The sequence below is a fragment of the Erithacus rubecula genome (assembly GCF_903797595.1).
Source record: "Erithacus rubecula genome assembly, chromosome: 9".
NCBI lineage: Eukaryota > Metazoa > Chordata > Aves > Passeriformes > Muscicapidae > Erithacus > Erithacus rubecula.
In genome coordinates, this window is record NC_136660.1 from 4,610,865 (window position 1) to 4,633,852 (window position 22,988).

Sequence of the window (22,988 nt, forward strand, 5' to 3'; positions counted from 1 at the left end):
AAGCACATTCTGTTGGACATCTGTCAGCAGTTGGGTTTGGACATGGCCTGTATGGGGTACATGAAGTGATCCTGTTTGACTGTGTAATTTACAACACAAGGTTCCTTTCTCCTTTTCCTCAGGCTGGTGTAAATCAGACATAGCTCCAGTGTTTCCTGATCACTCAGGGCACGAGCAGGTATGCTGAGAGATTTGACGGGACTCCTCCAAAGCCAGAGAACCTTTTAGTTGGCACATGCTCTGCTATCACAGGCTTAATGTCTGTGTGCCTGCAGCACCTTTATGTGCTATGCCCATCTGAGGTCTACTGAATGTAGCAAAAACATGTGTTATTTAATTTACTGTTGTTATGGATGAGTCTAGAAGTGTATCAGTATCCTTAAAAGAATCATGAGCTGCAGTTTGATAGTCTTAAGCAAGCAAAACTAAGCCCTGGTTCTGCACACTCATTTCAGTTCCATGTATCCTTCTCTCTCATGCCTTCTGAGTAGGAAACAACTCTTCCATAATTCATAATTTAATTTCTTTTTTGTAATTACAGAGGAAACCTTGCCTGGAATATTTGCTTTGCCTTTTTTGCTTAGCCTTCCCATTCTCATTCTTTTATGATTTTGATTTTGCTCTTATTAACATTCTTTGCAGACACGGTGTCACATCAGCATTGTGCTTTAAGTGCTATGGTTTACTATGATGGCCATTTTCTCTTAGGCTATAAGCACTATTTGATACAAAGCCTTTTCATCTACAATTGTTCTTGTGTTTTTTTGGATCCCATTAATGTAGTTTTGTTCAAGGATTATTTTTACTTGTTTTGAATATATATTATTGTCATGTGATTGAAGAGGTATTTTGTCTACTTTGGAAGATGTACTCTAATTAAAAATGAACTTATGGCATCTTTGAATATCCCTGAAAAACAGGTGTTTAAATATATACTTTCTGTGTTAAAAGTTTAGTGAGTTAATAAAGGAGGTTTCCAGCCTTTGTTTTCAGCAGTGCTTGTTGTGACAGTCTGGAAGTGTGGCACTCTGAAGTCTATTACATACAACAAATGCATTTGAAAGTGTATTTATTTGTATACAGAAGATGATGCCAAATTGAAGCTCCACTTTCAGCACTGGGCCTTTTAATGTGTTTTATACTTTTGTAAATGATTGATATTTGAAGTGATTCCACTTCTTTCTCCCTCACAAACAAACAGACAATTCTCCTTGTGATTTTAGGTCTTACACACTGGGGTATGGCATTACCTTCTACACGGGGGTGTAGAATATCCCAGTCTGTTAGAGATACAGAATATATAGAATATGGAAATATCTGACACACTGGGGAATAGAATATCCCAGTATGTAAGAGATGCATTTCTATATAGAATATATCTGACATATATAGACAGATATAAAAATATCTGACACACTGGGGTATGGAATTGCCTTATACACTGGGGTATGAAATATCCCAGTCTGTAAGAGATGCATTTCTATATAGAATATAGAAATATCTGACACACTGGGGTATGGAATGTGCCCACTTCTAGGGTATGCAAACAGCAGGTCTTTTAAGACCTTTATTACAGGTCCACACAACCTGAATATTTCTTTAATATAAGTAGATCTTACATGCATTTATATAGAAATGCGAACTGTAAATGTTTGAATTTTCATGTACATTACAACTAGGGAACCATATTTATGGAGATCCTATTTAACCTTTTGCTTTTAATCTTCTGACTATATTTTAAACATTTCTTAAACTTCACATGAAATTCAGTAACACACATTTACAGCAAGAACAGGTTACTAATTAGATTTCAGCCAAGTATTTAATTTATTTCATTGAAAGTTGAAGGATTTAATATAAATCTTAAAGGGAAAAAGGTCTTTGAGCTCTATAATATTTTTCCTTTATGCAACATGATTCCTAATGACTTTTCTACTGATTCTGTTCTAGTTATGTCTAGAAGTCTATGTTTCTCCTTTCATTTTTTGCTATGTTCTTCCATATACCTGATAACAATTATATGAAAATTTAGGTTCATTTATAATAAATTAATTCCTTGGCTAATGGGAGATGTGAATAGTTAAAAAAAAATAACATGAAACTTCACATTTTTAAGTTAGACAAAAATTCTCTACAATGTTTAAGGCAGAAGTCCTGCAGAAAATGAACTTCCCACATGAAGTATGATTGCTGTGTTGGCATATCAGAAATATAGCATGCTGAGTTTGAATGTTTCCACAGGTATATTTGGGGGTTTTTCTGTGTAAAAATAAATAGGGGAAATGCCTGGGGAATTTCTGCATAGGACTGCAGAGGAATATGCCCTGAATAGCAGATTCTCCGGGTCTCATGCAGGGTTCTGCAGGCCCCAGCCCTGCAGGAAACTGTAATTTTCAGTTGTCTTCCCTGCATGCCATCACATACAGCCTCCCTTGTTCCATTTGGTAGCTGCTACTTTTAACAAATTGGGGTTTTTTTTCTCTTTTGTAGCACAGGACCCCAGGATCTTCAAGAGTCTAATCTAAGGGCCCAAGTAATGCACTGATTCCTCACTCTCCAAATCCATCTGCTGAGTAAATGGCTTTTCAGTGTAAAAGCATCACTCAGGTGCTCTTCTACCAATCTTTTGTGTTCATTCCCTTGCAAGTGCTAACAACAGAAACTTTCTGAGCTAGAGTAGATCTTCTCAAGCTGACAATAGTGAATTTTTAAATAACAGTTGAGTATTTGAAACATTTAGTCATGAGCTTCTAGTTTCATTGTGTTGCTTTTAAATAGGGGTAGGTTTTGTTCAGGAGTGACTGAATTCACCCAGTGAGGTGATGGCATCAGCTGCCATTTGCTATGATGATCCCCCAAACCTCCTGTGTTCTCTCACTTTCCTTATATTCCTCCACAGATTGGGCAAGTATCCCAGGAATTCACACATCCTAGATTCACTGTGCACACAGGATGCTGGGGAGTGTCCAGCTGAAATGTGTAAATTTGACAACCTGACTTAGTCCTCTCCCTGAAAGCTGGACTTTCATTCCCTGCACATGCTGCAGTGCCTCCCAGCCTCCTAGATTCACATACTGCATCACAGCAGGCTGTTAAATTAAATTAATTACTCTGGATTAGAAAGGGATTAACTAATACAATTAATACATAATTAAATGGAATTACATTTTTGGTCTGTTTGGGGTTCAGCATTTAACTTTTATTTAGAAGTACAGTTTTGAACAGAGCCACATCCATTTGGAATCACCAAGCTCTCCTGGGTCAGAGCTGAGGTCTTGGATAAGTTCCTATTTTCCAAGGTTTCTGTCATGGGTCCACTCATATTTATATCTACCTGCTTCCTTGTGGGAAACTCCACAGAAATGTTAAATTATGTGGGAGTGAAAATCAGGGAAATCAATCTTCATTATTCATCCGGTGTGATAAAAAAGTGTGCTTTGGTTTTCTGTTAAAAGAAGTATCACTGCATGTCTGTTCTAGGAGTGATTATGAACAGTATCACAGAGATTTTCCCAGAATAATGAGTGTGTCAAGTTCTTAATTTTCCTGTTCTACCTTCCTTATCTCTCCATGCTACTCTTTCATACAGTGGCAATATAAGGAAAAAGCATGAGGGTACTGGATGGCATGGAGTGGCTATGAGGACTTGGAAGATTTTTTTTAGAAATACAATTTTTTAGTCACCCTATATATTTTAAAATATATAATACATGTATATGTATTTATAATGATGTTTGATTTGAGTGCTGTTACATTCCTCTGAAGTCTACAGGAATCTATTTGTGTAGCACATTGTGCATTAAAATACCAGCTCAGAAGCACAGTAAGCTTGTGTTTGATTCCTTGAAAAATGCAGGATGTGCCTTTGCTGTGCCACTTTGGAGCCTGCACTAACTCAGTCTGTCCCTAGGTATGGCAGAACGTGAGCACCTTGCTGCTGGACATTTTTTCCTATTTATGGCTGCTGTTTAAGACCATAACTTTCAGATTTAGAGTACAGCTAAGACTTTTAAACAATCTGGATGAGAAGGACTGTCTCAGCAACTCTGCTATATTTTATTTTGAATTTTCTTCTCCCTCTATCCCCTTCCTCTTTCTCATAGCAGCATATAATCTCCAAGCAATTTATATGATAGTTCATCACAGAAAACTCTTATTCTGCTGCAGTAGAATGAGATTTTCTCCAACTAATTTTCTATTTTCCTGCTGTAAAACTGCCAGCACACTTTGGTGAAAGGTAGATGGATATTCAATTAAAAACTTCCATACTAGAAACTTAGAAAATTGCTTCTTAGTAAAAGGCAGATTACCCTCAAGTATACTTCTTGCTGTCAGTTCAATAGTATTGCTCTATTTCTACTTATGTTTGCCTTTCCTTCCTGCATCATCTGTGAATGACAGTAACATCTGATTAAAAGAAATTTAATGTTGTTTATACTCCTGGCTGATTGCTCCGGTAGACCTGGAGTTGAAATATAAACAACAACAACAAAAAAATACTCCTGGCCTTTAAGTTTCTCTGCCAAGTTTTAAGAGTGTCATATTTCAAATATGAAGTGCCTGTGGTGTTTGGTTTTTGCATTAGAAGTAGTAATGATGATGGTTAGTAAATGATGGTTGTATTTGCTCTGCAGTACATGCACTTCCCAAGACACTTCTCCCCAGATGAGGACTACAAAAGTATGGGTGGTTTTTCAGGATCACTTTGGGGTCAAGCTGAACTTCTCTAATATTCCCAATATGACACAGTAGGAGAAAAACTGATGTAAGTAGATATTTGTCTTATGTATCAGAAAGAAACAGGAAAAATTCAGAATAGTGAAGATTCCTCATCTTCTCTTATGACTGGATCCCAGTCACTTTAAAGAGAATTGATTATCCCAGGGACAAAGATCCCAGCTATGTCCTTTGAGACAACCTGGCCACCCTCCACACCTTCAGCTGACTGACACCGGTGTTTTGGAGAGTGAATTAAAATGTGCAATATTATACATATTCCAGCAACACAATTCTTTCTGAGATTTTAGGATTAATTGGGATCTGCAAGTTTCAGTGTTTGGGTGTTTTTTCTAATAATTAACGGGTTATGCATTCTGAATTCTGGTTTTTTTAGGCTGTTTTATGTGTACTTGTCTAGAATGAAATTTGAAATTTGCTTTTGCAGTATTACAAAATATATGTAACTGAGTGCCAAAAAAGGTTTGTGCTGAGAGGCTTTAAATTCCAGGCTGTTCCTGCATATTGATTGGAAGAGAGTAATTGACACAGGAAGGAGAGCCCTTAGTACTCCAGTTGTAGCAGTGGAGGTTGAGGTAATTAATTTCTTATGAGGTACTTCACATCTCACAGCATTAGATCCATAGGGAGTATTCCATAAGGGCTTGAAGAGGAGGAAAATGACAATCTCATACTGAAGCTGTTGAGGAAAAAGCCCTGTCTGTAATGAGAAACAGTTCCACATGAAAGAGTCCTTATTTGCTCGCTTGCATATGATTTTCCATACCCCTTTTTACAATATATGCTTACCTGTTTGTCACAGAAATAGGTTTTCTTGAGCCAGGTGTCTTTAAAAAAATCACACTGGGGTGGGTGTGTTAGAGCAGGGAATCTCTGTCACTGAGTGGAGTAGTGATTTTCAACCTAAAGTGCTTGTGGGTTATTCATTTGTGTTTCCCATATTAAAAAAGAAAGGTAATAAATGTACTTCTACATTAATTTCCCTTTTCCAGGCTTTTGATGTACTGTAAAATAGGCTTTGAAATGCTGTATGAAAAGGCCTGGGAGCTTTTACCTTTTCAAAGGGAAAATGTCAGAAATGTCAGGTTCTGCCTTAACTGCCTTGTCAGAGGATTCCTTGAATAATTTCTGAAATGTTCATATAAGAGATTTCTCAGGCAGTGAATGCTGTGCATATAATTGTTCATGCATCTAAATAGTTCCATGTTTCAATGGGGTTGCTTGTGCTCAAAGAATTATTTCTGGACACTTCTAGGATGGGGAGCCAAGAGGCCTTTAAAACATCTTGTTTGAAAGCATGAGGCATACTTGGAAAGGAGTGTAATCAACCAGTTCATTTCTGAGTTCCAGCTCAACAGACTGGTTCTGTGTTCTGCAGGTTTGGAGGTCATTGTTTAGTTCTGGGGTATTTAAGAGACATGGCACCTCCAACATCAATCTTGGTTTTTACTTGGACATTGCACTTTGAGGAACAAGATGAAAAGCTGAAGGGTAAAATAATATTTAAATTAATCCTGTATTAAAGGGACAAATCCCAGGGCCTAGAGGTATCCAGACTGGTAGAAAGGAATACAAGGAGGTTCTGCCCCACACTTGGTATTTCCCACATAGCCAGACAACTTGGATTTTTCTCTTTGTGTGACCATCAAGGTGACAAATCCTTTGTCCCCTCCCAGTGAAGAATGTAGGAAGGGGTGTTCATTTTATTTAGTTACTGATGGCTGAAGCATGGTGTTAACTGATTCTGGCAGCTGTGAACCAGCTGGGATAAATGAAGGCTGCAACAGGATTGAACTGGATCTTCCCTTTTACAGGCTTCTGGGCTTCTTTGGGGCTTTTGAGACAGATGCTTGTAGATGTCTTTATGTTGGGTTCCACAACAGGATTTGAAAGATCAAGGTTTCTATAAGCTGTATGAAAAAAAGAATCTTGTCATTGCAGAGAAACTTGAGGTGTGGAAATGTCCCAAGTAATGACAAAATTTTTTCAGCATGCAAAATAAATTGTAATATTGCTTTTTATACAATTTTCTCATAATCTTATGGTTTTGATTAGAATTCAAAGTGACTTTATTAATCAAAAGAAGAACCATTTATAAAGTCCATATTCAAAAAAATCATTATATGTAACATGCTAAATTGTAACAACAGACATAAAATGCTTGGTGTCTCTATAGAGGCTGTGACTTTGCTTTAATGTCCTACCTGAGTGTGAGAGTTTATTTTTTGGGTATTTTAAAATTAAGTTGCAATGTACAGTACTCTCTAATTGCTGAGCCTAGGATTATTTTCAGTCATCACAGGCTGAAACAGTCATTTAATTCGAGCTCTGACATTTATTAAGTTATTGTAGTATTGATTGGTGTTTACCTTTTAGCTTGGCTTCTTTTTTTAATATTTTCATAGAGAACTGATTTTGATAAATGTGCTAGTCTTTTATTAACTAAAGCAGTTCTTGGATACACAGAACTCTATCAAAAGCTGTTTATCACAGAGTCATGGTGCAGTGGTGCAGTTGCTGGAGACAATTGACAGAGGGCAGGTACAGATCAGTACAGGCAAGGAATTGTTCCCTGGCAGGGTGGGCAGGCCCTGGCACAGGGTACCCAGAGCAGCTGTGGCTGCCCTGGATCCCTGGCAGCGCCCAAGGCCAGGCCCAAACCCAGGGGGTTGGATTGAGATGGGCTTTAAAATCAGTTCCAACCCAAACCACTCTGTCATTGTGGGATAAACAATGGAAATCATGCTAGTAGATTGGAATTTTTTTTTTCTAGTTATTTCTCCTAAGATTGTACAATGACTATATGGGAGCAGAGACATCCCATGAAAAAAACACATGTGCTTAATTTCTGGCAGCAGACCTTGAAATATGGGAATATTTATTAGCCTACATACTGGAAGAGATTAGATGATCACCTAGATAGTTCTGCCCATATCTTCCTTATAATCTACTGATCAGTGCAATTGCCAGGCAAACATTTATGGGCCTTCAGGAGTATCAAGAAAGTGAAACTAAAACCCTTTTCAGAGTATCTGTGCAGTGCTTCGTTCAAGATCAACCTGACAAAGTCTGGATCTTGTGCAGTTCCTGCAGTCTGTTGCATGTTCCCACAGAGGCTTGGCTGGGCCTTGTTCCTGAGTCCTGCAAGGCTGCCATGGGGTGCACCTGTGCACCTTGGGGTGCAGGGGTCTGCAGTGCCTGGGAAGGTCACAGTCCCTGCTGCTGTTATTGAACTCCATCAAAACCAGGGGACATGGCCCTGTGCTGCAGCTGACAGTCTGCTCTGAATGGAAATCCAGCAGGAAAGATTTGCTGCACATGTGGGTTTTGATACATTCAACTAATGTTGTTTGCCAGTGTGTGAAATAGATGGCCTGTATTATTTGCAGTACCCAGCATTTATCTTGAGGGTATCCAGTGTTAATTAAAAATACTTCTGTTCACTCAGTGGAATATTAATAACACTGTGACTTAGTGCTTGAAAAATGTTTCAAATGTTAAAAAAGCATCGAAATAGGAACTGGATATTGCTTTTAAGATCTTCACAAGGGAGCCATATAGCTGCTATTACATATATTTTACAGGAAAAAAACAGTAGGTGAGTGCAGGATAACTGAAAGGCTCAACTGCCTGATTTTTAAAATCCAGACCCAGAATAATGTGCATAATTTTCCTAACCCTTTTCCTACTTTAGTTGCTCTGTACAAGAAGGAGTTACTTCAGGATAGGCTTGTTCTGAAATACAGCAGTAACAAGAAGGATTTAATTGCCAAGCAGATGTGGAGTAGTTCAGCTACAGACATGTGGGTTCCATCTCTGGAGGGTGAGACAGCAGCACTCTGCTGAGTATGGAGGTGTTCAGGTCACCTTTGGTTTTCATGTGCCAGCATTTCCACAGACAATGGTTTTAAAACATCACATCTGCTGATTTTTGGTTATTCAAGAGAGCAATCATGTCGTGTAGCTCTGGGCTGAGAAGAATAACTTCGTTTGTAGCTAGATTTGCTTTCTAGACATTGACTATTATGTTAAGAATTTGAAAATAAAGTATTTTAAACTTGTTCACTGTTCAATATTTTATGTCACGTGCTGCCTGAGGTTATTTCATATTAGCTGCTTCAAAGATTGAAGTTAGTTTAGAGCCAGTTGTATCATTAGTGGCCATCTTTGAAGTTATAGATTACCAGAGAGTTTGAGAAAATATTCCAATATTTTACAATGATTTTGTCATTGTAGAAAAACAGGCTTTAAATATAGAGCTCTCAAAGGGTATGCCAGAACATTCTCATAGTCTGAAAATGCATAGGGATAAGCTGGGTTGTATTCACAGACTTTTTCCTGGCCTTGTTTACCTGGCAGTTCAGAAGGGATCATTTTGTTGTCAAGGTTGACAAGACTTGCAAAGCATCATAGAGAGATCATTATTTACCTTGGTTGCTGTGCAAGCCTTGGTACAAGAAATGATGGCATTGCTGTGGAACAAAAGTGAGTGTCCACCTCCAGGGATTCCTTGAAGGTTTTAAGGTGAAGTTCAGACCTTTCTCCAAGACCTGGTTTTGATCATTTGTTCTCTGCAGAGAATATAGGCAGCTTCAGAGATAGAAGGTCATAGGAGATTTTCTAAATCTCCCTGAAAATACAAGCTCAATTTCTAATGCAGTTTTTCCTTTCAGTTGATAGAGAATGTGCTAATAATTTCAAGGCATTTATGACATTACACATTTAATTTTGAGAGTTCTTTTCTTGCCACCTCTAGTCTTTGTTTTAATATTAAGCATATTGTTCTGTTCACAGGTTTCTTTAGCAAGGAAATAACTGATAGAAGTATGATACATAGATAACAAGTTTATACTCCTGGTGTCTACCAAGAGATTACCACTTTCATATTAATTTTAATGTTATTTATAAAATGAGACAGCCATGTTCACAATAGAGACTTCCTAGTGTTTGGCCAACGAAGTCCAGATCCTGTGGTTGGTGTACACAGCTATTGCTTAGCATTTCTGAGAGTCTGGTTCTTTGTGCTGTAAATGTCATGTTGCTGATTCTGTGTGAAGCACCACTATTTGTGGTTCTTTCCTTTAGACCAGGGCAGTCCAAGGTTGTGAGCAATGATTGCTTGCTTTAGGCAAACAAATTTCATCAGGCATTTGGATCTTCATGTAGTTCCTGTACTAACAGGAAAAAAGAAATTCAAACCAGCTAGTCAGCACAGAAGTATGATGGTAATATTGTAGGGAAACAAGGCTGAGGGTCCAGTGAGGTGTGAAGTGCACTTTTCAAATAGGTAATGGTGGTAGAAGCACTTGGCTTATAGGTGGGAATAAAAAGATAAAAATTGGTGGAAAGTAAAGCTGATTCTCTTCAGACCTCTCAAATATACCAAGAACTCAATCTTCTAGATGCTGAGGATGAATGTGCTGTGGAATTAAGAGATTGCCATTTCATGGACAGTGTTTGCATTGCAACATCTTGGACATTTTGAAATTCACCATTCTGTTTTACAGAAGGAAATAATGAACACTGCAGAATACAGCATAACCAAACTGCCTTGTGGGCACCTGAATTTATGCATTGTTTGTAGAGAGAGAACATTATTTTTCACAGGAATAGGGTATAAATGGATTTCCATCAATATTGTTGTTGTTGTTGTTATTACTGTTATTAATCATCATCATCACTATCGTCATCATCACCATCACCACTATGATCATGGTTCTATTCATGTTGTTGATTACACTGGGAGTATTACAGCAATTCAGAAGTTAAGTGTTGATTTTGTTCCTGTATACTGCTTCTAAACCATGTTTTGATTCAGCAAATTACGCTTAACAACACAAATTGGCATTCTGTGGATATTGTGGTACTGGCTCTTGAACTGTATGAAAAATTTGAAAAGTCCTTCAGCAAGTATGATTGATCAGATGTTCTGATGCACCGGGGACACAAAGAAAGTGCTGGCTGAGGGATCCCAGACAAGCACTGATTGTTTTCTGTCCCTTTGATTGCAGACTGACAAGGCAGAGAGGAGCAATGCCTTGAATGTTGCCATAGATGCTATGTGCAAGAAGACCAGAGACCTCCGCAGACAGGTGAGCACCTGGGCAAGTGAAAGGTACAAAATCTTGAGGGATTCTTTTCCAATTCCCTAATTTCAGCTTATGCATTTTGAAAATAAGATTTTTTTTCCACAATAAAAATGTATTGATACCAATTGCACCATTCCACAGAGTATTTACATACCAGTTTTCAAAACTCTGGGAGAAAACTCTGCCAAATGATACTGGATGAATATATATCTGTATCAGTAATGTACTCTGGCCATCCAGATTTGTTTAATTTTCAGTAAGTTTGAATTGTTACTGGTTGTTGGAACAGACACCTTGAAGGAACTACTGAGTCACTATGTTGGATCTTTACAGTTGGGAGAACTCTTACTATACAGGAGGGTCCTTGGAATGCCCAGTGCAGTCTACCCCCCATTTCCCATCCCTAAAGCTAGTCCTAAAACTAATGTGAGAAAAGGACCAGAACCCACAGCTTCAGTGAAGGGCACAAGGTTGGCAGTAGACAACAGCTGTGTTTACCCCCTTTCTCTGCAGTAAACATCTTTGAGAAAACTGCAGATTATGCTGGAAGTGTATAATGTGCCCTTCCAGAAAGAAAACCCCTAGAAAGTCAGTAGTTCTTTCAGCCAGGCTGCCCCAACCAAGTATATGAAGATTTACAGGCACACAGAACACAGGTACACGTCTTTCATCCTGTCTCCAACCCCATTGGGCTGTTCATCAACTCCCTGATGGAATACTATACCTCCCAACTTTGTGTTCAGCCTTGCAAGCCAGCTTCTGCTTCAAGGTGAGGAATCAATTCCTTCATGCTCCCATAATCAGCCAGGGGAAGCCCTAAAAAATGAAAAGAATATTATATAGATGCAGTGTTCACAACTAAGTAGCTATGCAGTTTCTGCTTACCTCCTGTCCAAGATGTGTTCTGTGCAGAGACCTGCATCACCAGCTCAGTGTGTCTAGGAACCCTTCCATTCATTTCCTTCCATGAGTTAATTAAACTCCAGCTTAAAACACTTTATTGACTCTGTTACAGTGGTTAAAAGCTGTTAACTAATTCAATTTGTGTCTTTCTGTAAACCTTTGGAAAATGTTCAGCCTGAATGTAATCATGCTCAATTTATAGTCAATCCAGAACCAGTAATTTTCTCTTACCAGAACAGCTCTGTGCTTCTTGACATTTTTTCCCACTGGAAAGCATTTATAAGAAATATTTTATCTATTTCCTCCAATTCTGTGTTCATATATATGAATTGCATAAGAATTGTTTTAGGAAGAGTGCTTACTGCATGCCTAATTCCTGATCTGGGAGACATGAAATTGTGAATTTTGTGCCTGCAGACACTGCAGTAGAGTCTTATTTGCTTTCACTTACGAACATTCATTATTCTGTCTCCCAGCAATTTTACAAGAAACATGAAAATTGTTGTTTGCTCTACTCTTACAGCTTTTATAATACTTCATTTTTAAATGAAACTGTGTACCATTGCTGGTATTGTGTCAGGTGCTCTGGTGGATTCAGGGCTGTGGTGTGCAGTGTACTCTGCTTTCAGCCATGCAAAACTGGGGTTCAAGATGAAACCTTACAAAGCTGTGTTTTTAAAATCTCTTCAGTAGTACCCAATAAACCAAACCATCAGGGAGGTGCTGTCCCAGCCACAGCCTGGCTGTGGGTTATGCCATGGCCCCTTTGGAGCCCCTCTGCACACCAGAGCAAGGGCAGTGAAAGAAGGTTGTGTCTGGCAAGGCTGAAGGCAGTAGCTGTCCCCAGAGCAGGGTGTTCTGGGATCTGTAAAAACTCTCAGGCTTTTCAAAGAAAGTTATTTGCATTCATTTCAGGAGCTTGGCCAGTACTTCTGGGGATTTTAAATTTTCTGCTTTGTTTTGATTTTGACTTGTATTGTGCTGGAGATGTGCATGCCATTTCTGTGTGTGCAGTTTTACCTGCATCACTCCTTCCCTGCTGAGGAGAGCTGGACCAATATTTAGGAAGGAATTGCCCATTCATTCAAATTTGTAGATATGTGAAATTACCATACTCAGTTCTTGCCTCCCAGTTCTTTCCCAGTGCAGCATTAATGGACTGCACAGATATTTCTCCTGTGGTTTTTCTGCACTTCTGGCTGGTTGGTTGTTCTAATAAATGTTATTCCTGGTGATATTCCTATATTTTCATGTATCTTCTTCATAATGGGTAGCTGGTTTTGGACACAAAAGAGATGGCTCCCCTTTGGAACAGCAAAGGGAGATCCCTCAGGAATAACTGCTCAGAAGTTTGTCCAGGACTTCTGCCAGGACAGTCTGGTAAGGCAAGAGGCAAGCAGAGGCAAAGGGAATTTTCTCTGCTCATCAGTACTGATGTTGAATAGTGTTGCAAACAGCTGCTGGCATTTTTTTCTCTACCCTCCACTGCTTTAGACAACCTTATGTCCCATGTTTTATAAACAACACGCTCCTGTGCTATTTTTTAATGCATTTTGATATCAAAACAAAAATTCCCTATGCTTCTGTAGCAGTCTGCTCAAAGGGTATGACCTTGCATCTTAAGAAGAAAACAATTTTTCAGACATCATCCTCCCCCTGCTTTCCCTCTTCTGATGGTGTCTCTTTCACTTAAAAATAAGAGAAAAAGTTTAATTATAGCACCATAACTTCCCTAGCATTGTGTGCTGGTACTGCTGGTGCTATTCTTTGTTTATACACCTCCCTTCTGGCTACTTAGCTTTCAGCATTTTGCCCTACAGGTGGCCAGAGTCACAAACAGACTTACTGAGTCATGGAAGAAATGCTTGTTAGGATTAACATGAAAATAAATAGATATTGCCTCAGATACTCCTTTTATTTTTTTTTTTTGTCTTTTCCTTCTTTTTCTATGTTGTATTTCTTTGTCCTTTAATGCTACACAAGCCATCCTGTGCAACTTCATGTATTCCTTTGCAGAGCTGCAACATAATTTGAAACTTGTTTGCGTTCAGCAAAGACACAGCATTATCTTTGGGTTTTTTTGAAGAAAATGCAATTTGCTGCAGAATTGCAGGATAAAGCATTTCTTAGAACAAAATAGTAATGATAATTTCTGTGTGAAAGGCTATTTAAGCCAAGAAAACCAGGGAAAAGCAAAGAATTATGCAATGAGAGAGAAAATGAGGCTGCTGGTTTGCAGTCGGGTATATTGAGCTCACCACAAACGTGACTTAGACACGGATATGATGGTTCCACAACTTTTTGTTGCTTTTTGTAAAGTGAAATCTTTAATTTTTAATCTGTGACTCTTCAAGGTCACATTCATGTACCTAATTTTAAGCAGGAATAATATCTGTTTTCTTCAGTGGGGCCTTTACAACAGAGAAATTTCAGGCAACTTGGCAGGACTGGAAGTTCAATGTATTTTATTTCTAGTAAAAAAACTTCTGCATTCTACTTTCCAATAGCATTTTTTGTTTAAATTCCAGCCTGAATAAAGCTGAGAATGTAAGAAATCCAATTTTGTATTGGAATCCCACAGTCTCTGTCTTTGTAAATTACTTTGCAGAACACAGAGTGTATCCAGGTAGTCTATCCTGATGTGATAGGCTATAGTAGGTTAGAAGACAAAGAAACCATTCCAGACATAAATTGCCTGTATTGTGTGGAAGGTTTGTCTGTCCCTCTGGTGGCTCAGGGAGAGCTGACTTCAGGTGCTGAGGCTATCCAAAAGCTAGTGGTGGAATTCACATCCAGATCTTGTCTGATAAGCTCCACTATTGTTTCTGCTGTGCATGGTCACTGCCCTACTTAACAAACACAGCAGCAGCAAAAGGAGTGTGCTGTTTTTCTGTTTTCCTCCTGGTTGAAGAACTACTGGTACTACTGGAGACCCTGGTACTTCTACTGAGTTTGCACACAGATACATTGGAGCAAAATGCCCAGTGAAAACAGTGCTTTGGAACAGTGTGATGAGCTTAAAAACATTTAGTGTCCTTTTCTGTTCCAATCAGTATCATTTTTATATATTGTAAAAATAGTGGATTTAGAGTAGGCAATTCAGTGCATTCCATAATTAAGTTGCATTTCATGTATTGCTCCAGTTGGTATGTTTGCTGTAGTGCTGTATGCTCTAAATGAACAGCTGTCACTTGTAGGTAACATGCAGAATAACCTCTGAAGTCATGTCCAAGTGATTGGTTACAAGCTTCTGTGAGGCCTAATTTAAGACAGGTAATTTACAGCACAATGTTAGACTTCTTCAATAATTTAGGTTAGAAGTTCAAGAACAATTAATTTAAGCAGAGAAAATTGAACTCCAGCCTCATTTATAGATCTTTTTGCTCTATTAATACATTATCAGGGGGCACAATCAGTAATCTCATTGACATAATTACCATGAAGGCTGCCATTCTGCAAGCCAGACCGTGTTGGTGGCTTCCCCAGGAAGAATGTACTGGGCTAATCTTGCAATTATGAAATCATGGGATGTAGCTATTCTGTGAGTACAAACATGATTAAATTAATATCTTCTTTGTAAAATTAAATAGCCTACTCCCTTGGCATTTGAATTACAAGGGAGAATACCCAGGAGATATGAGGTCTGGGCAAACTGATTTTTCTCATGTGGAATCACTTAAGTAGCCTATTTATCAAGGAAGGGGAATATTTGCTTGGCTCCCTTGATTTCAAGAGAACCAGTACATGTTGTAGTGTTTATCTGTACAAACACTTACAGGCAGGCATATTTACCTAGTGGCATATTGAAGTTGTTCTCACAATTAAATATAATTTTCTGTATAATACATAAATTGTAGCTGCCACAGATTTCAGACCTGTGGTGCAAATAATGCAGGAATACAGTGTGTATGTGTTTATGTTATAAATAGGAATGGACAGTAATTACAGCAGGCTTTAATGACTACTCCAATTAGCAGGTACTGATGCACTGCTTTTTTTGCAGCTCCGGAAAGCCATTATAGATCACATCTCAGACTCCTTCTTAGACACCACTGTTCCACTGCTAGTTCTCATTGAAGCTGCTAAAAATGGAAGAGAGAAAGAAATAAAGGAATATGCTGCCATATTTCGAGAACATACCAGCAGGCTTGTGGAGGTATGTTTGATGGAATTGCAGTTTTCCTGGAATATATGGTGTGAGTGACTTGCCACTGAATACTCCCTTTGCTGGCAGATATCAAGAAATGTTTAAGGCTGGCATTTCAGTAAAGTAAGTGACCTTGGGTAAATGTACTCCCATTTTCCTATAATGGTATGTAGTAAGACAGAGGGCTTAGTACTTGTATAGCATTTCATTGCATTGAAATTAGATGGTGTGGAATTGTAATTTGAGAAACCTTGAGTACAAGCCTTTCCACCCAGGTGTTCAGTGGGAAGCTGACTAAATGTGTGTTTCTGGGAGTGTTAGTGCTGCCCAAAGTACAGGAGCCACCTTGTCAGTGCCAGTCATTTGCCAGCTTTGTCCCTGGAGAAGTCTGTGAGCTGTGCAGTGATCTGCTGAGGGACAGTGGGGCTCTGACACAGCCTGGAGCCAGGAGCCCAGTGGCAGAACCATTGAATCCCCAGCTGGGAAGGACCCACAAGCATCAGGAGCCCAGCTCCTGCCTGTATGCTGAGTGAACCCCTGCATACACTGGAGACTGGGATTCATTTCTAAAGGATGTGCTTCCTTAGTGCTTATGAGTGATTCCTCTTCAGCTCTTAAGTGATCTGCAAATACAACTGGGGGGAGATTTTCCTAGGCTGGACAATCAGTCCTGCAAATATGACCAAATATGCACTGACCTAAAGTCGTTTGAACTGGAGCTTGGAGCACTGCTGGAATGCTAAAGTCAGAAATTCACAGCAAGATTATCTCAAGTGCCTGGAAGGAGCACATTAGTGATTTTTGTGGGGTTTTTTAGCTTTTGGTGCTTTTGTGGGCAGTAATGCAAAAATGGGGAAAAAATCAATGAATTCATTCTGCAGCTGAAAATTTACTTAGGAGAACTATTTGGCTCAGAATTAATAATTAATCTTGAGTGATCTAGAGATAATGAAAGAAAAATAGGCAAAGAGCTAAAGTAAAAGTAGCGTATTGCATTTACATTTCTCTTCATGGTCATGGGATTAAGAATAAGAATAGTTCTTATTCTTTGATTTACAAGAGTATCTGATTTTGACCATGCTGCAAAATCAATTGACAGCTGAAACACAATCTCCAAGTTGCAAGCTTTTCTGATTTTTAATACTGAAGCTCAACCATCCTGAAGTGACTTCATTTTAAGAAAGAACAGGTGATCCCTGAAGATCAAATAACTTGACTGAATTTCTGAGTCCAGCTGAAATACCCAAATCATGATTCATTTTAGAGGACATAAACCTAAAATCCAGGATTGGTTTGCTTTCATAGGTGTGAATTTGTGTCCCAAATGCAAGGACTAGCTGCCCATGAGTGTGGGTGTGTGATTGGAGAGACTGATGGCTGCACAGATTCACTGCCTGGAAAACCCACAGGCTGATCTTGCTGCATGTGTGAATACATATTTATATTTATATATGTGTATACATATTTATATTTGTATTTATGCTGTGACTCAATGTGCTGCCTACAGTGAAGAAAACTTATTCCAAAGAGAGACTGTACACAGTGCCACCTCCTATTGTTGAATTAGTTGTTCCAAATGTCACTTTACTGGGGGTTATATCGTGGGTTGCTATTTAAAATTAACTTCAGTGACTTCAAACTTTTACTTCATGTTATCTTCTGAATATCTAGTAGAACTAAGTATCTTATTTAAAAGTTGCTTGCATTGGTTTAATGCCCTTACCAGTGTGTCTAAGCAAGAGCTTGATTGATGGCTTTTTGATAAACTGTATTTATCAACTCCTAAACTCTCCAGCAAATTAATTAGGTGGTACTTGTACTGCATCCATCAACTGTGAGCCCATCTAAGGTGAAAAAACCCAAAAATTTAAAAAAACATTAACAGCTAAGCAAGTGGCCACAAAGGGGCTTTGTGGAGATAAACAGATTTATCTCATTTTTAAGAAAAATTCAATCATTTCCAACAGCATCATATAAGAGAGAGAAATATGGCACCTGTTTGGGGGAATGTTTAATACCAATTAAATTTATGTAGATGTAATAGCTTTTAAATGCATTAGAGCAGTTCCAACTGAAAGCATATTTGGGTTTTAGTGGCCCAAACCATATTAAGCTGAGAATAGATGTATTTTTAAATTGATATAATGGAGCATTCCTGCTTTAATTTCTCAAGGGAAATGGTATAGACAGATTTGGATCTGACTAGTTGTGGTCTTCAGAAGGATATGCACTTCAACATACACATACTTCAGAGCTGAGACATGGCAAACAGGCTTGGAGCTGAGCACGGGGCCATGGAAAATGCATGTGTTGTAGAAATCAGGTAAAAGTGCTACCCAAAGCAGGGAGCCTGATTCTGCCAGAAGGGCAGGACAGATAAAAGGAGATGAGTTGCCTTTGGATCCTTGCTATTTCTATTATCCCTTTATTTATTACAAAATTTATGTTTCTCAGTGAAAATCCTAATGTACCACTTGTCCCCTTTGGGACAGATGCCCAGCCTTTAGCCAGGGAAGTGTTTCACAGCATGGTTTTCTGCTCTCTGCAACATTTGGAGTTGGATGACAGGTTAATTCTAGATGCAATCCAGTATAAAATCCCTGTAATTTAGGAGAAAGTTCCCAAGCATGTTTTTATTTCATTAGGGGGCTCTTAAATGGGAGGTATGATCTGCACGTTTGCAGGGGAGGCCTCACATTCTTTGTTTGTCTGTCCCCTGCACTGATACAAGAGCCAACAAAGCAATTCCCTTACAACTTAGAGGTTATGAATACAACTCCAAAAGCCAGTCATGTGCGCTGTTGCAGAAATGGGCTTCATCTCTGCTACTGAAAATAATCTAAGTATTGAAATGCCACATCATGGGTGCTATGTACCTGGCTATGGAGTACTAAGAGAAAACAGGTGTTGTTCAAACGTTTTAAAAGCTGAACAACTAAGAAAAATGTTGTAAAAAAAGACACAGAACAGTAACTGTACCACAGAAGGCTGGTGGTGAGGAAGATGACACCAGGCTTTTGGAATACGACTATGAAAGCAGGTTTTTACCTTCTAGGTGTAGCTGTGACCCCTAGGGAGTTGGGTGGCTTGTGGGCAGCAGATGACAGAGCAAAGGACAGTGATCAAGTAAGACTGCCCACATTGCTAAATACACAGTACCTTGTTTAGCAGGCAAGCTTTGAGAGGTGAGAACCAGCTCAGATGCTGGCAATCCCTAGGTCTTGTCTAGGGGAACAAAAGCTAAGGAAAAACCCACTTGCATTCTCAGTGTGCTTTGTTTCTGCCTGTGGAGCAGTCCAGATGTGGGTCTGAGCCCACTGCAAACCTTTGACACCTCAAGCATCCTGTGGTAAAGATTTCACACCCTGAATATGTGTTGTGTAGAGAAGTGTCTGTGAAACCCTCACATGATCTTTTCTTCTGCTCTCTCTGAATTCTGGTACCAGACGAGAAAATGAACACCAGTCCCCATTTTCCTTCTCCATGCCACTTATTCTTTCTTTTTTTTTTTTTTTTTTTTTTGAGTTGTTTTCAAAGTATTTCTGGTCTTTTAAAAATTTCCTTATTTGCAAGCCACAAAAAGATCACCTTGCTCCCTTCCATGTACCTTTTCCAGCACCTGCAGCCCATGAGGTGGGAGGGCAGAACTGTACATGCTAATACATTCAGTCAAGGTATTTTATAGAATCAGAGAAAATATTGGTTATTTCCTCACAAAATGACTCACTTTTAATCTCTCTAGACTGAATTCCATCTCTGTTACCATTTAGTCCTCTAGTACCATGACATCCTTTTGCAAATCTTCATTAGTTTTATTATATTTTATTATATTTACTGCTCCTAATAACTTGTTAAATCATATGTAAACCAAATTTATAAGAAGTTAATGCAGACATTGTGATTGCAAGAAGATTCCTGGCTCATAGCTTTCTCCCAATTTCCTGATTTGTTCCTGAGGCTGAAACAAGTAATGCTAATCTGTCTGAATCACCAGGGAATTTACTGGTTACTCAGCCACCCAAATTCTTGGAGGAGTCTGGCATCACATGCCTGAATCTCACACACAGTACAGTCAGTAGTCCAGATCTTTCTTTCTTCCATTGCTTTCATATGTGAAAACAGGGGTGTTCATTACTGCTCTTCTAAAAGATATTTATGACACGAGGAAGATTTATGACTATTTCCTTTTCATTTTATGAAGGTAGCTTGTTGCACTTGAAGATATATGCTGTGAAATCACCTGTGTAATGAATGCTGAAGTTTAATTCTCTCCAAATTAAGGAAAAAGTGTTTTTTAAAAAAATGTAGGCTTTCCTGACTCCAATCACAAGTTCAGCTTCAGTGAGTCTCCTATAAAAAGCAGTGTCTCAGCTCTAGCCTGTCAGTGCTCCAGCTGAACATGTTCCACTCACTTGGCAGGCTTCAGAGCAGCTGTTGAGCTGGGCTGATGGTATTAGTGTGCACCAAAGCTGAATTTGATCTTAGTCATTTGAAAGTGAAGGCAGAACAACCTATCAAAAGAGCTGATAGTGCGTTCTCAAAATAATCAGTGAGCAGAGATTTGAATCAGCACAGTGGTATTGCCTACTCACATATATCCTTTGTTAATGTTCTGTGGCTCAGTGATAAATATGCTGTTGTTGCCATATTGATTAAACCATCAGTGTTTAATTTTCCTGTCACAATATTTCACTTGATTGCAGAAATTTATGAAGGAAGTTTCTGAATCTAGACCACAAAGACCTGTGTATTTGTGTAGCCAGATCTGCAGTCACATAAGAATGGACTTCATTATTGCAGTCAGCAAGTCCAGAGGTGATAATAATGAAATTATTTTGATGTTACAGGACTAGGCTGTAAGTCCATTTTTAAATAAAACAAACCATTGATATTTGTGTTATTTCCAGTTGAAGCATTTTGTTCTCAGTTTAAAACCTGTAGTCATAATGCAGGCCTGTACTCCCCACCCACCACTATCACTCCTCTGAGGTTTGCTTGTTTTGTCTTCTTTCAGAGTTAAATTCAAGCTGGTATTCTGAGCTTTTATTGTGTTGGCCTTTTTTCAATTTAAAACCTTATCTATCCTATTGACTCTCAACCCAAGATAAAGATTTTCTGAAGATTTCTCTTGATTACATAAAGTGCCTGTTTCTTCTTTGACTAAATGATTAGTTTAGTGTGGATGCCTAATTTTTAGATGACAGAAGTGATTTGATTTATACTTTGAGAGCTGACTGCTGGTCTATTTAGAGACATGCATTATGCTGCATTTTCTTATGCTTTGCACAGCAGTTTTAATGAGGCATATTCTGTATTTGAGGGCAGTTTTTGAATCTGTTTTTAAAAGATCAAGAATGCTTGAAGAGTAGATTATGAAATGTTTTGTATATAAACACAATAGACTGAGTTGGATATTATAAAAGCAGAAGTTCATCTCACAAAGGTTGATCTAACAGGTAATTTGGTGTGGAAATTAGAAGTACTGCTTAAAATATCAAGAGAGCTTTTCTGCAGTTTCTGTTTTAATCTGAAAATGAAGAATTCTCTAATAGAAATAACAAGTCTTGAGAAAGAAGATACTTTTTCCCCCTTTTTGAATAGGAAATGTGAATTTCCTAAGGTAAAATGCTATGTCACTGACTCACTGCTCACAGTGGAATTTAAGAAACAAACAGTATCTTCATAGGGCAGTGACCTCTGTAAATCGGCTTGAGCAGTGAGATCTCTTACCAATCTCCCTTCTGAACTAGCATTTGGAAGTTGAAATTGATTTAAGATTCAGAAATTGATTTAAGACATGACAAAGTAACACAATTCAGAAGCATGTATATAAATTCAGTGAGGCACAAAACATCAGTGAAATGGAAAGACTGAAGATCATACCAGCTCTGGGGTGAGAACATTTCCCGAGGTAGTAGCAACTAAATATCTTCTTTCCTATGTTCTCAGGTTTTCTCTCTGCTGAGTTCTTTAAAGACTCTGTGCTCCTAGCCTGGAGGCTCTGCCTGCAGGTAAAAGTGACAGGCTTGGGGTGTCAGCCACACTTCCCAGGAGCATCAGCTGGGCTTTGTGGCCAGCACTAGTCTGGGAAAAGCTCAGACAGTGGATTTGAGATCCCGTGGATACCATCCTGGCACTGCCAGAGCTGCACAGGAATTGCACACACCAGTGTCTCAGTTTAAATGGGAGCTGCATTCAGGCATGTGGAGGAAGCAGAATAGTCCTAGTTACATAGTAAAAAAGCCCCCAAACTGCATTAGCTGCCCACTTTGGCTATGATATTGGACACTTCCCACATATGAAATGAACACTCAGCTGCTGAAGGATTTTGATGAGCACCAAGGGTCATGTTAAACATTCTTCTGATGGAGGTTATTTTAGGCTGCAGTGCCTTATGTTCCTCATATACTGCATCAAATCCTTCTAAGTCTGAATATTGATTATGTAACACTGAAAAAAACCCTAGAATATATTGCAGGATGAAAAAAGATTTGGGTTAAGATTTTCTCTGTAGTCTAAGTCTTTCTTTGTGAGCTTTGGCTTAAAAAAAATCTTCAAACTTTTTTTTTTAGAAAAAGCTGGTAATTAATGGGAATTCCATATTAAAATGCAGCAATTTTGAAAAATATTTCAAAATATGAAGATGATATACTTTCAGATTTGACACATTGAGGTTTTGCTTTGAAAGACTTTTTCATTTTAAACGTGATTAAATTGCAAATCTAGTTGAAATATTTGATTGTATGGAAACATTTTCAAAGAATCTTCTAGGACACTTCAAAATTATCTCTGAATATAAACACTATTTTAAATTATGAAAATGAAGGCAAAATAATAAGGAAAAGCTTTAAGGTGTACTTTCTAGTCCCCTGTAAGACACACCTGCTTTTAGTGACTGGAGTGTTCTGGCCTCTGGTTCACTTTACCAAAGACCAAAGCAAATTCTGCCATTGAGATAACAAATATGAAAGAGTGAACAAAACACAGGTAACAAGAGACTGAAATGCCCCATCTACACGAGGAGAAGAGCAGGACCTGTGCAAGTGGCAGTTTCTTGTTTGGGGAAGCTGACAGACTGTTCTCCTGAGCTGATCCATCACTGAGATGTAATG

The 22,988-nt window shown here is 38.6% G+C and overlaps 1 protein-coding gene across 5 annotated transcripts in view; it reads left to right on the plus strand.

Annotated features, from left to right (window-relative positions):
• The window catches only part of CTNNA3 (catenin alpha 3), a 374,030-nt gene that overhangs the window by 206,683 nt on the left and 144,359 nt on the right, over positions 1 to 22,988 (plus strand). For all 5 annotated transcript variants that reach the window (XR_013775088.1, XM_079312299.1, XM_079312296.1 and 2 more), the window contains 2 exons: positions 10,749 to 10,829; positions 15,733 to 15,885. Coding sequence is in view for 4 of the 5 variants with exons in the window: in XM_079312299.1 (XP_079168425.1) it covers positions 10,749 to 10,829; positions 15,733 to 15,885 (234 nt within the window). In the remaining variant the exon portion in view is untranslated. The remainder of the gene's footprint in view (positions 1 to 10,748; positions 10,830 to 15,732; positions 15,886 to 22,988) is intronic.